This window comes from Ceratotherium simum, chromosome 15 (genome assembly GCF_057802395.1).
Source record: "Ceratotherium simum simum isolate JZ-2026a chromosome 15, ASM5780239v1, whole genome shotgun sequence".
Classification (NCBI taxonomy): Eukaryota; Metazoa; Chordata; class Mammalia; order Perissodactyla; family Rhinocerotidae; genus Ceratotherium; species Ceratotherium simum.
This window is the reverse complement of record NC_141914.1, coordinates 2562327-2576766: the sequence shown is the minus strand read 5'-3', so window position 1 is coordinate 2576766 and position 14440 is coordinate 2562327. Positions and strand designations below refer to the sequence as shown.

Sequence of the window (14440 nt, the reverse complement as noted above, 5' to 3'; positions counted from 1 at the left end):
CTTTCTGCCTGCAGTGTGCAATGGTCCGAATGAGTCCGGGGACTTGGGAGTGACTGTCACACGGTGCTAGAGGAGCACAGCACTGGTCAGCCATCTAACGACTGTATTGGGGTTGAGATATTAAAAAGGGTTATTACATATTTCCCTTTTTCTTTTTGTGGGATCCTGATATCAGCAACACGATGGGTAGGGTCCTCAGCCACCAAAAGGTACATCACCTAAAGCTAGACCTAGAAATGGGACAATGAGTTTTTCTAAAAGATTTCTGAATATGTTGCTTTATGCCAATGGCTTTATGCCCTTTCATGTTCCAGAGAGTTGCAGAAATGCCTGTCTTCAGAAAGGAGGACATAGGAGGGATTATAAACGAGAGCAGAGGGACAAGTGTGGCTTTTTACTTCCAACCTAGACATACGTCTGGGAGATAAAGATTCACTAACATCACCATCATAATGTCTTCCTACAGAATGACATATTCATACTGTTGCTCTTTTCTCTTATTTATAATAGAAAACATGAATTATTATTCACTCATATTTCCATGAACAGGAAGAACGTTATCAATTACGTTATGGGTGTCTGCAAGTATATAACTCTCCGCCTAGAGATACTTAAAAAAAAAAGGCAGACACCCTTCTTACTCAAGGGTCCTCATATCAATTTGCATGACGATTAAATAGCTTTTTAATTGCTGTTAAATTATGCCAACTAAACTGTGATTTCATGCAAATATTAAGCTGTAATGACATGTAGTGAATCATTTACCAAGATTTAGAACTTGGAACAAAGAGAGACAATTAATTCTAATCCTCAGATTCAACTAAATTATGTGTCACTGGGCTTTTATGAATGTGGCCTGATTGCTTTGTTATCATTTATAAATTACACAAAGATTATGTGACACACTGGGAAAAAAAAAAAACTTGGCAGCAATAACTCTTTTGGAGACATCTGTATTGAGAACTCTTGGGGATTTCCTTATGCTGATTTTTTTTCTTTTAAGAAAACAAGTAATTCACATAGAAGAAAAGCAATCTCCACCTTTCACCCTCCAGGCTGGCTTCATAAGAAAAGGGCAATTATTCTGATTTGCAACTAGCTGTTTTTCAAGCCCATCATATAATAAACCTTACATAAAAACTACAATTTTATTTCAACTAGTTTATCTAGAAAACACATTTTCAATCTTCTTCTCCTTCTTCTTCTTTATTATTTTTTTGCTTCAATTTGGATTCCCCCTTTGCACTTTTAAGGAATAAAGGAAGAGGGCTCTAATAGTAAGCTTATGAGAAGCGTTTGGCAGTGCTGTCTCTTCCCTTCCCAGAAGAGCATCTAGCCCTGCGGCCTCCGTCTTCCTCTGAGAGTAGCAGAGGCCAGGTGGGCTATGATTTTTGTTTTGTTTTACTTAATTTTAAGTGTTTATTTTTTATGTAAAATGTTTTTAAACAGACCCTTATCTCCCAAAATACATGCTGTGCAGTATTTCTAGTCCCATGAGATATCACACAAAAAATGAGTTCAGTGCTCACATTAAGACTCCTCTGGCAGATTGACACTGAAACAAAAGTAACACAATTTGCTTCACTTTGTTGAACCCAACATTTCTTAAACATTTGTTCATAGAACCTTTTTTCCAAGAAGCATCTGGAGGAACACTAGCATTCTACAGAACACTCTTAAAGAAAGCCTGACACAGAAGGAGAGAACTTAGGGGTCATATTTCAGTTACTCATAAACAAACAGTGGTCTTTTTCATATTGACTGGAGAGTGACTCTACAGCTAATGGTGGTTTGCAGATGCATTTTTTAACATTAAGAGCAATGAAACTTTGATCTAAATAATGGAGGATATCAAGTCATGAAAGGCTATTGACTACTAAACTATATTTTACCTGTTCTTTTTTTTTTGGTGAGGAAGATTGGCCCCTGAGCTAACATCCGTTGCCAATCTTCATCTTTTTGCTGAGGAAGATTCGCCCTGAGCTAACAGCTGTGCCAATCTTCTGCTATTTTGCATGTGGGATGCTGCCACAGCATGGCTTGATGAGCAGTGTGTAGGTCTGTGCCTGGAATCTGAACCTGTGGACCCCGGGCCGCCAAAGTGGAGCACATGAATTTAACCACTGCCACCGGGATGGCCCCCTTTTACCAGTTCTTAAGTTACTACCTGCCAATAATTTAAATGTGTTTGTTAATTTAATGGCTACCAAGACTGTAGTAGTACAGTTTCCCAATAAAAAGCAAACTTCTTCATATCTATGAGTTAACAAATCAGAGAAAAATTGTTCTATGTTAATCTATGTCAAAGAGAACATTGAAAAATATATTGAACCATCTAGAGATGTTTAGGCAAATGCTTTTGCAAATGAGTAAACTGAAGAATTTACTATAGAAATTTATAAACGTATAAACAAATGAAAAAGTACATCTCCAGACTTTAATAATGTACTAAAAATTTAAGTTGTCAGATTTGCATATAGACATAAAACTCTAAAAGTCATTTCAGGGCCGGCCCCGTGGCTTAGTGGTTAAGTGCGTGCGCTCTGCTGCTGGCGGCCCAGGTTCGGATCCCAGGCGCCCACCGACACACCGCTTCTCTGGCCATGCTGAGGCCGCGTCCCACATACAGCAACCGGAGGGATGTGCAGCTGTGACATACAACTATCTACTGGGGCTTTGGGGGGAAAATAAATAAATAAAATAAAATCTTTAAAAAAAATAAATAAATAAAAGTCATTTCATTCTTTGCATTATCATTATTAATTTTAACCTTTACCCATATCCATATTGTTAATCTAATATACTTCCTATATAATCTTTGAAAACTGTATTTAATAGGAGCAACTGTAAACAAATTTGGTATGCTTCTTTAAACCACTTTGTGTTCTATAAGTTTTGTTCATAAAATGTGTGTATATTTGGAAATGCATGACGAGTAATCACAAAACTGGGGTTTCAACCTCACCACAGGGAAGGAACTAAACCATTTATCCAGACAAAGAAATGAGGCCCAGGAGAGCACTGTAATTATGTCAAGGTCATGCATTGCAGTAGTGTAAGATGATACCTAGGTCTTTTATGTTTATATATTTTTTTACTCTACCACATTGTAATCATCCTACAGATAGAAAAAAATCTGGTAAATAAATATAAATATTAAAAATATTTTATAGTGCTTTGCTTAGAGAGTATTGTCAAACACAAATTTTTAAGACACATAAATTAGTGAACAATTTATTGCCGTCCTACAAGACATTCTTTTTAATAATGTTATCTTAGAGCATTTAAAAATAATTGTATATACAGAAGAGAAATTAAAAATTAAAACTTCAAGGTAAATATTGCTCAAAATACAGCAGCCTGTGCACTTCAAATTCTTTGCGCTCCACATATTCTCATTTTCTTCAGTATTACTACATCTACTTGAGTAACTAAATTGATGTCTAAAATTAAGACTGGTTATCCATTAATCTTTTCAGAGTACTGTGAATAAGGACTTAGATAACTCTTTTTAGATTCTCCACTATTTCTAAAACTCATAGTTAAAGAAAACAAAAATAAAAAAAGAAATCTAATAGACCAAATACCAATCACTTCCAGGATAAAACCTAAACCTCTCAACCTTGTCTACAAGTGTCTTCACAACCAGGCCCATCTCTTAGCCTCCTGCTCCCTTTTGCTGACCTCAGTGCCTTTGTACATGCTGTTCTTGCACCTCCTTTGGCTCTATGGAAAATTCTTACTCATCCTTCATGTTCCAATTTAGGTGTTACTGCCTTTGTTACACCTTCCTATTGTCTTCAGGCAAAATTGATCACTTTTATACCTTGTAGGGATGTATTCAAAAAGTATAGCCAACATTTTTGAACATTCATTATGTTCTAAGCAGTATACTTAATTTTTCACATGATTTATTTCATTCAATTATCACAATAAATCTATAAGGTAGTTATTGATACCCCCATTTTACAGAAGAGGTGATTGATGCTCACCAAATGTACATATTACATTGGAATATTTGTATTCACGTACACAAGTCTATCCTGGTCCAGCTTGATCCAAAGGTGACATGTGCTTTAACTAAGGGAATGAAGAGAATGCATGGCTTTGAGCAATCCTCCAAGAATTATTTTTTCACGTAGTGCAAATTTTGACAAATACTGGAAAGCAGAGAGTTAAAGGTTATAATCTTTGCGAGAGCCTGTTTATTGATTAAGGACAGATCCACATGACTTGAAAATCACTTGAGAAGCAGAAGAGAATGTTTCTATTATGAAAAGTGGGATTAACTAGTAAAGAACCATAGCAAAAAGGTCAGCCACCCACGTGATATCTTTTGGGAAGGAATAAAAGTTTCTCAAAATACAGTTTGGTAGACACTCAAAAACTTGTAAAGTAAACATTTGTGGCCCAAAATTTCTATGCTATAGAGCATGGACATAATTTTACCTTGGGAAAATTCAAAAAAATAGTTATCAACTATCCTCATCAATCCAGGAAAAGAACTCAATATAAACCCATAGAATAACTAATTTTAAGAATTACTGAATTGTGTTATAACTGTACAGGCCAAGAGGTAAAGGGCAAAACCACATGTAGGATAAAAGCACCCTAAAATACAAATGAAATGATGAGCAGCCTGGCCTTGGGTCTTTTGAGTCAAATATCATCCAATTTCCCTAATACTATGAAAAAAAAAAAAAATCTTGCACACCTACATACAGCCCTTCCTGTGTTTGAGTCAATTATTTTTAATTAAACACTCATTAGAAATGAAAAGAGTAATACGAAGAGACTAAGCACGGTCATAATTTGAGAGAGAAAAGCAAAACTATAAATGAAGAGATTAAAGCAAATTAATAAACCTTTCTCAAAATGCACCACATTGTAGGGTAGGAATGCTCTCTTTCTCCAATTATGGATGCTTCTTGGTAATTAGTGTGTTGTATACAAGTAGGTGATACTGAATGGAACAATTCTCTCTGAATTCCAACTGTAAAAGCCAGGAATAGATTCACTCTGGCAGCAAGGGGTAACTCAATTCTCCAACATCAGCACAACGACCACTTAATATCTCTTCCTACAGAGGAACCTCTCCCAGGTGATGTGGTAAGAGAACCTCGGCTGAAATAAAAAGTAAAGTATTTGTGTTTAGGAATCTCCATGAAGCTCAGGTGACAGCTTACATCAGTGATTTGTACTGGGGAACTGGGATTCATTACATACTGGTGTCTATTCTGTAATGTAAGGGTCATTTTAATTTTAAAAATATACCATTGCAATTCACAGAGTGAATATTTAGAGTTATTTTTCTATAATAAGACAAGGCTGCTAGAGGTAATAAAATCCATCTTTGTAGGGTCTTCCTCTCTAGCCTCTGCAAAATTGTCGCTGCAACCTTGTGTTTACAGTGAGCCACCTAAGCATCAGTTGCACTTTTGTATTTCAGTTGTGAGATGGAAAAGGAAAGAATCAGAATGGTTTTCTTGATGTAAAACGAGTTTAGGAAAGAGAAAGAGACAAAGAACCAAAGAGATGGGGAAAAAAGGAAAGAGAGCAAGCAGAGCAGGGGACCTGGATGTAAGCATCCTGTACCACCCAGGGGTGGGGACCTGAGGGGGGCAGCTGAAATGGGGAAGAACATCTCTCCTGCTGCATCTCAACACACTGTTTGTTCCACTCAAAATAAGAGTGAGAGGATAATGACTTTCTCAAGTGGTCAATTTTTCCAGCAATGAAGAAGCTATGTTTTATAATGTTAGCCTTACAGCAAAAATAACTTCAACTTTTACACCTTCATCCCAATCACTGTCACTGTGTATCAAATACAAAGAGACATGATATTTGCCTGTGTGTTAAGAAGGAAGTTGGAAGAGACTGTTTTATTCACAAGGTACTTAATTACATATTTAGATGACAAAAATGTGAAATCCTTAATGATGTGCATTAGAATCACCCACATATATGATTTACATTTTATGTTTTGAACTTTTCTAAGTAGGTAACACAAATGTTTGCTGAATGTATTAATCTTCCACTACCTGTTCAGTAGCTTAAAAAAAAAATCCTCCTATTGATTTAAACACATGAGAAACATCAAAGTAAAAATCCTGTAACCATGGGATTATATTTTGTCTAACTTTTCATGCATCCACATATTAGACCCTCACTTCATTTCTCTCGATCCTTCCATGCTCTCTGGGTTCCCTGCTTGACAAGTACTTTCTTAGTAACTCTTATTTTCCTTTCTTTCTTTGACCTCAATGAGCATTTTTCTCCTCTGGCCTGGAACAGCCTTAGACAGTTATTTTGATGACAGACTTCTTGGCAGGCAGCAGGGTCTCCTGTGCTCTGAACCACTGTAAGAGGCAACCCTAACTGACCAAGACCTGATATTGTGGACTGACCCTCCAGCTCATCCTTTAAAGCACAGAACACACATTAATGAGTCACCTGAGAAATAGTTAAGAGTTTATGAAGTAAATTAAGATACTAGAGAAAACATTTCAGCATTTCATTTTAAATTTCTTATTCACAATTTCTTTTATAAATTTTGCAGTTTACACAAAAGGAACACAATGAATTTTAAAAAAATCAAGAAGGCCCAAACTTATAAGTATATTGCTGGTATAACTGGATATTAGAACTGTTTGAAAGATCCTAAAACAGTTAAAATTGGAGAGGAAGAGAAGGGCCAGGGCTGGACTTTGGAAGTCCTTAGATTGACTGTTAGAATTTTGGCAAATAGGGGTTGGGCTTAGAAAGACTTTAGGCAGAAGAAGTAGGAATATGATCAAGGTTTTGTTCTTGTTTAGAAATAATACTTTCTAATTCTTTGGAATATTTGGAAGGATGGAAAACTAAAGGAAGGAGACTTATTAGAATATTATTAAATTATCCCAAGGGAGAGTTGAGGGTCTTAACTAAAGGACAGGACTGGGAATTAACGGGAAGGAATCGATAGAAGAAATACTAAGAGATAGAATTGACAGGATTCGTGACTCCGTGGACATGTCGAGGTTGGGGCAGGGGTCATGACTCTAAGATTTCTGGCTTGGATTCACAGGTAGATGAGGATTCACCAGGATAAGGAAACAAGCTGGGGTGGATGAGAAGACTGGAGTAGAAAGCAATAAAATTGGCTTTTTTAGGTTGAGCTAAAATTATTAATTTATTCATTCATCCAGTACTTATTTAGTACCTAGTATCTGCCAGGTACTATTAGTGCTGGAGATACAGTAAAGAAGGAATATCTATGATCCTATGGCTGTTGTAGTCTAGTGTGGCTAGAATGACAATAAACCAAGTGGGTGTACAAATAAGTCAGACATTTTCAGAGAGCGATACAATCCATAAAAAATAAAATGTGACATAAAAAAGAGTAACTGGGAGGGATTCTATTTTTGAATAGGTGGTCAGGAAACGCCTGTCCTAAGAGCTGACATTTGAGCCTGAATGGCAAAAAGAAAGCAGCCATCAGAAGACCTAGAGGGAGCGCATTTCAAGTACAGGAAAATGCTGGCACCAAGGTTGAGGACCAGCTTTGTGTCCTGGAAGTCTCTGAGTTTAATAACCAAGGGGAGCGTGACGTAAGGTCAGAGATGTGGGCAGGTTTCCATAGGACATACGGGTTGTCAGATCCCATAGTCAGTTACCTAGCAGACTTTGGACCTTAGGAGAGAATACCAGAATATGGATAAAAATATGGGCATCATCCATTTTCAGGTGATATTTGAAGCCATGAGAATGAGAACATGTGAAAAGACAAGAAGGAGAAGAAAGGAAAATGAGGAAAATTAACATTTAATGGGTGAGCAAAAGAAGAGAAACCATCAATGGCGACAATCACAATGGTCAGAAAATTAAAAAGGTGAAGGGGAGATCGCAATTCTTAGAATAAAAGGGAAAAGGTGTTTCAAGAAAAACGGAGTGATCAACAGAGTTACGTATCATGAATGACAGGACAAAAATGTTTCTAACACAAAATGGCAAAGATCATTGGTGAGTTTTCCTTACACAGTTTACTTGAAGTGGTGGAAGAATAATCTGATTGCAGTAGAGGGACGAGCAAAAATCTGAATGCAGTAGAGTAAAAACTGAAGTAAAACTGAAGGAGAAGCCACAGCCAATGAAGGACGCTTTTCCAAGGCGTTTATTTTGGAGGAGTATACTCATCGATTGTGAGAAAGGAGTTAGTGGAAACAAAATGTCAGAAAATAAAATTAACAATTACAACCAGGCCCAATGGAAGACTGAAGGATCAGATCACCCCCCACCATTAGCTTTGAAGACGAGGCATGTTTTTTTTTAACTGTAGCCATTTGAGACACCTAAAAATCTTTCTGTAGACACCTCACCAAAGAAGACATACAGATGGCAAAAAAGCATATGAAAAGATGCTCCACATCACACGTCATCAGGGAAACACAAATGAAAACACAATGAGATACCACCACACACCTATCAGAATGGCCAAAATCCAGAACACTGACAACAGCAAATGCTGGCAAGGATGGGGAGCAACAGGAACTCTCATTCACTGCTGGTGAGAATGCAGAATGGTGCAGTCTTTTTCTTACAAAATTAAACATATTCTTACCATATGATCCAGGAATCATGATGTTTGGTATTTACCCAAATAAGCCGAAACTTTATGCCCACACAAAACCTGCACATACATGCTAATAGCAGCTTATTCAGAACTGTCAAAACTGGGAAGCAACCAAGGTGTCCTTCAGTAGGTGAGTGGATAAGTAAATTGTGTTATGCCCAGACAATGGAATATTATTCAGCACTAAAAAGAAATGAGCTATCCAGCAATGAAAAGATGTGAAGAAATCTTAAATGCATATTACTAAGTAAAAGAGGCCAATCTGAAAGGCTGCATACTGTGTGATTCCAACTATATGACATTCTGGAAAAGGCAAAACTATGGAGACAGGAAAAACATCAGTGGTTGCTGGGGGTTGATGGGAGGGAGGGACAAACAGGTAGAGCACAGAGGATTTTTAGGGCAGTGAAAATCCTCTGTATGATACTCCAGTGGTTGGTACATGTCATTATACATTTGTCCAAACCCATAGAATGTACAACAAGGAGAATGAACCCTAAGGTAAACTATGGACTTTGGGTGATCATGATGTGTCAATGTAGGTTCATAGACTGTAACAAATGTACCTCTCTGGTGGGGAGATGTTGATAATGGGGGAGATCATGCATGTGTGGCAGCAGGGAGGTATATGGGAAATCTCTATACTTTCTCTTAATTTTTATATGAATCTAAAACAGCTCTAAAAGAATAAAGTCAATAAAAAGTCTTTATGTGAATAAATCATATACATTATTTATGTCTCAAGATTATGAAATAAAAAAAGACGCTTATCTCTATGTGAAAATGCAAAGAAATTATAAAACTCTTAATAGTGACATCACGTTTTTTAAGAGTTGTTGTTATTGTTTGGTGATGGCACTAAGGAGCAGGGGAAGACTTCCTGGAGTCCTTAGAATCATAATCATACCATTTATATGACCGAGGACTATATACATCTATGAAATCTTTCTCTACCAGGCCATTTACTGGCCAAATATCCTGGTTTATTATTTCCAATATTTTAGTCCTTCATCTGCTTTTAAACTCATACATTCAAAATCTCCCTGCCTCTGATACTAAGGAAAAAAAATGCCTCCTTTTAAACCCCTGGGAGATTCTCTGAAAGCATAGTTTCAAATGCTAAGACTGAGGAAACACCAGAAGTGATGGGCTTGACTGTTTACCTGACTCAAATTCTGACATTTCCACAACACACCATTGGAATAAAGGTGATAAAGAATGGCTGATTCATAGATACATGATCTAGAAGGTAAGGGAGCTTGTATCTATTCAAATTTGGCTATTGTTTGCAGTTAATGAAAGTCAGGAAAGGTTGACTGCTTGATTCTTGGTCTCTAAAGTTCTATATCTTGTAAACTTACCCTGGTCTTCTTAAGTCTAATTGTTCAATGAACTCATACTTGTCATTTTCCTGATTTTTCTTCCCCAACAATATGACCTTCTCATTTTTAGGAGCCATGATACTTTGGAGTTTAGTTTATAGTCCTTACTTTTTCTGCATATATTGTGATAATTGCTAAGGTCTCTCATCTAATTAGAGCATAATTCAAAAAACTTTACTGATATCAGATAGGCATAGAGGTGCAGGACTTAACATATTGTGTGAAAAGGTCTTAAAAATTCAGTACATTATTTTTTTCAGTTTGTAGGAATGGAAATGATGGAAGCTGTGAGCCCAATATAATAGCAACCGTATAAAGTATTTAATACTTTGAATACTAGCTTATCAGAAACTATTTCAAAATGAATCATAAGAGAACAGCCTTCTGTATTAAACAAACATTTATGTAGCACCTACTACGTGCTAGGTATTGTTCTTAGCTCTTTCAAATATTAACTTATTTCATCATTGCCAACAACAGAATGAGGTAGGTGCTGTTATTACCTACTGCTGCAACTGAAGCTAAGAGAGGTTAAATAATTTTCCCAAAGTTAAATAGCTAGTAAGCACCAAAACCAAGATTCACATTCAGGTTATTTGGCCCTAAAAGATGGTGAACTTACTAGTACACTACACTAAGTCTTTGCTAAAATAAAGCAAAGAAGTTCTCAAGGAAGTAGCAGAGTGGAGCCTTGAGACAGGAGCCATCTGGGGCTGGACTAGGGACACAGGACCAAAGCTTCAACCTTTTTGGGGATTTCTCTCTTAATCCCCAATGGCAACACAGCACGCTGTTCCCTGTCTAAAGCTCTGCCCAACACGGCCAGAATGAAACCTTTCTCTGCTTCCACTTAGTATAGCCAAGGCAGGCTGGCATTTTTAAAAACATAAGTTACAATACCAAGCATGAGAACAAGAAAATGTTTTTTGAAAAAGAAAAAAAAACCAAGAAACATAAACGTTAAGCTGATAAGTATACATATCTGATTCAACAATGACTGGCCAGTTTACCAGGCTCACAGACTTTGTTCATCCCATATTTATTTCCTTAACTAGTCTGTCACTGTTAAGAATGCTAAGTCTTCCCAATCACCTATTCTGCTACCTCACTGAAGGGTTATATTGAGGAGAACCAGTTTATTCGTTCAGTTTGTCAAGTGTCTATTTATGGTCTCCTAAGAAAATAAAAACAGGAGATTCTCCTCTATCACTCAGCTAGGAAGCTCCATTCACTTTCTGACATAGGCTATGAAGGATACTTGCCCTGCAGGACTGCAGCCATCTGAAATACCAGCATCTACTTAAGACGCAGCCTGTTCTCCACAATATAATATAATCATATACAGCAACTGTGCAGGAAGGACTACATATGTATAGTAATTGCAAGCTTTTGCTATTCAAAACTATTTCCACAATTAAGTGAGAAATGATATTTAGAATTTTGTTTTCCCTATTTATAAGTTTAAAATATGTTTCTAGGGAAAAAAATATCGAGGTAGTAATTTCCCAGGCTACAATTTTCTGAAGAAAGTAGTCACTCAGCACTTACAATCAGAAAGCAAAAGTGACATCAACTAATGAATGTTACATTTTTATTAAATGTGATCTATAAAAATATTTTACATTAAAGTCTGTAGTAATGCAGACAAATCTATCAACTGCATCATATAAAGAAATTGGATATCTCCATTGTCTCTAAGGAATATGTGGCATTTCATAATTCTCAATCTATTTTTGCCTCTATGGAATCACATAAGATAAGCTACATTTCGGCACCAATTCATCAAAAATAAGGGCAAATTTTCACTATAATATCTTATTTATGAATTTAACAAGACTTTTATAACTTTGTAAGAGGTGACAATTTACTTTTGCATAACTTAACAATGTATTAATATATTCACTTTTATTTTGAAAACCGTACAGATATTTCACAATCCTTTAACAATAGTAGAACACAAATAATTTAAAATTCTCAGTACATGCATTAAAATGATCTTCACATTTAGATTTAATATTCTATTGACTTCAACCCAAAAATTGGAGAGAAAGTGACAAGTGAAATATGGACAAACTCAAAAATACCTTCCATTAGAGACAAATGTCAAGAATAACTCAACTTTTTCTACATAACAACTGCACAATGACTTTTATTTATTTTTTTTTTTTGTGAGGAAGATCAGCCCTGAGCTAACATCCATGCTAATCCTCCTCTTTTTGCTGAGGAAGACCGGCTCTGAGCTAACATCTATTGCCAATCCTCCTCCTTTTTTTTTTCCCCAGAACCCCAGTAGATAGTTGTATGTCATAGTTGCACATCCTTCTAGTTGCTGTATGTGGGACGCGGCCTCAGCACAGCCGGAGAAGCTGTGCGACGGTGCACACCCGGGATCGGAACCCGGGCCGCCAGTAGCAGAGCACGCACACTTAACCGCTAAGCCACTGGGCCGGCCCAGCACAATGACTTTTAAAGTTCCATCTGGAAGCCCCCCACACAGTAAACTCGATGGTCCTAAACTGATGTGCCTTAAAAAGGTCAAGGGTTGAAGTAAAGAGCAGAAGTTTTGCTTGTAAATTCTCAGGTAGCCTTAAACTGCTTTAACTTCCTAAGGGCAGATTATGGTTAGGGAAAATGTACAGGGCCTCAAACCAGTGCTGGGATTTGCAGGTCAAGGATCAATGTGAATTCTGACGAATACACACATTCTTTGGAAGCAGTTGAAAAGTAACCATGCTGAGAACAAAGAGAAACTTCTTCCTTGACTGTTATCAAAGACAAATGGCATCGATGGTACAGGATTTTATATATCTATACTTAAAAAAATTTAGGATAAAGAGACCAAAAGGGCTGGAAATAGGATTTGCAAATGCAAAATGTGTACACTTACTGGTACACGCCATGGAAGGTGGGTCTTGTTCAGCTCGGAAGTAACCCTTTTCACACTGACAAACAGAAGTTGCTTCCAGGTAGGTTAAACTGTGCGGAGGGCATTTAGAACACTTTGTGTTCCCAGCAAATGCTTTATAGAATCCTGGTCTGCAAGCTGTAAAAACAGGAAAAACAATTTTTTGTTATTATTGCTAGAGTCTTTTATTTGTACAACATATTTTAATTTATACACACTTTGGATCTCAGAGTTCAATGTCACGCATACAGAGAAAATTCAATAGTATACGTTAATATTAACGGATGAAATTAGTTATTCACAATTAGTAACACAATGGTGACTTCACATGTTACCTGAGGTTGTTAATTTTATAATTTTTATTTATTTATTCTTTTCCCCAAAGCCCCAGTAGATAGTTGTATGTCATAGCTGCACATCCTTCTAGTTGCTGTATGTGGGACGCGGCCTCAGCATGGCCGGAGAAGCGGTGCGACGGTGCGCGCCCGGGATCTGAACCCGGGCCGCCAGCAGCAGAGCGCATGCACTTAACCGCTAAGCCACAGGGCCGGCCCGACGTTGTTAATTTTAAAAAGCATACCTGCAACACACAGACGCAAAATAACAGTGCTTACCAAAGTGTGGGGATGCCCACAACCGGCAGTGAGGGAGATGATTTTGTGTAGTTCTGGGAGATGGCATTAAATCACATGGAATCACACTGTTGAAAATGTATTTATGTTCCATTTCTCACTCAGTTCTTCTGAGTACTCAAGGAGAAAGTCCCAGTGTGGTGCTGGTATATCTTTAACACCTTTCTTACTGGTGAAATTTTTTTTTTGGGAAAAAATGAGAGCTGACCTTAGGCTCAGAGACTTTGGCAAGATCTAGCTATAGTTTGATAACAGTGCTTTATTTTTAACACGTTTATTTTTTATGGCAGTTTTTCCATTTATTATATTGAAATAAATTCATTTAAAAATTTTGAATTAAGTTAAAAAGTGGGTAGACAAAATATTAAGTAAATAGGGTATGTATATGTGCTATACACATATGGCAAAAATCATGAAAATTGTATGCAAGTGATTAAATTTCACAAAAAATAAACGACTAAAGTTATGTGATGAAATGTTTTATTGAACCTCATTTTCTCTTTGCTTAAATCCATGCTGTCATTTGCAGTGTACATTTTCACAGGAATGGAAGATCTAGAAAAAGCCTCCTGTGTAGGTATGCATCCAAGGTCCTGAAAGGTGTGGGCTTAGTTGTTTCTGGTGTCAAAGAAACCACTGCTGCCCACTTTCTAAATTAACACTGTTCTAGGGCAAGCCTCGTGACCTAGTGGTTAAGTTTGGCACGCTCCACTTTGGCAGCTTGGGTTCGGTTTGGTTCCCGGGTGCAGACCTGCACCACTTGTCAGTGGCCATGCTGTGGCGACGACCCACATACAAAATAGAGGAAGACTGGCACAGATGTTAACTCAGGGCGACTCTTCCTCAGCAAAAATAGATAAATAAATAAAAATAAATTCACACTGTTGTACAAAATAAAGGAAGAGTAATT

At 37.0% G+C, this 14440-nt stretch overlaps 1 protein-coding gene across 1 annotated transcript in view; it reads right to left on the bottom strand.

Annotated features, from left to right (window-relative positions):
• EPHA6 (EPH receptor A6) overlaps nucleotides 1-14440 on the bottom strand; it is a 788910-nt gene that overhangs the window by 432407 nt on the left and 342063 nt on the right. The window contains 1 exon segment of the mRNA XM_087439470.1: nucleotides 12881-13036. Coding sequence (XP_087295596.1) covers nucleotides 12881-13036 — 156 coding nt within the window.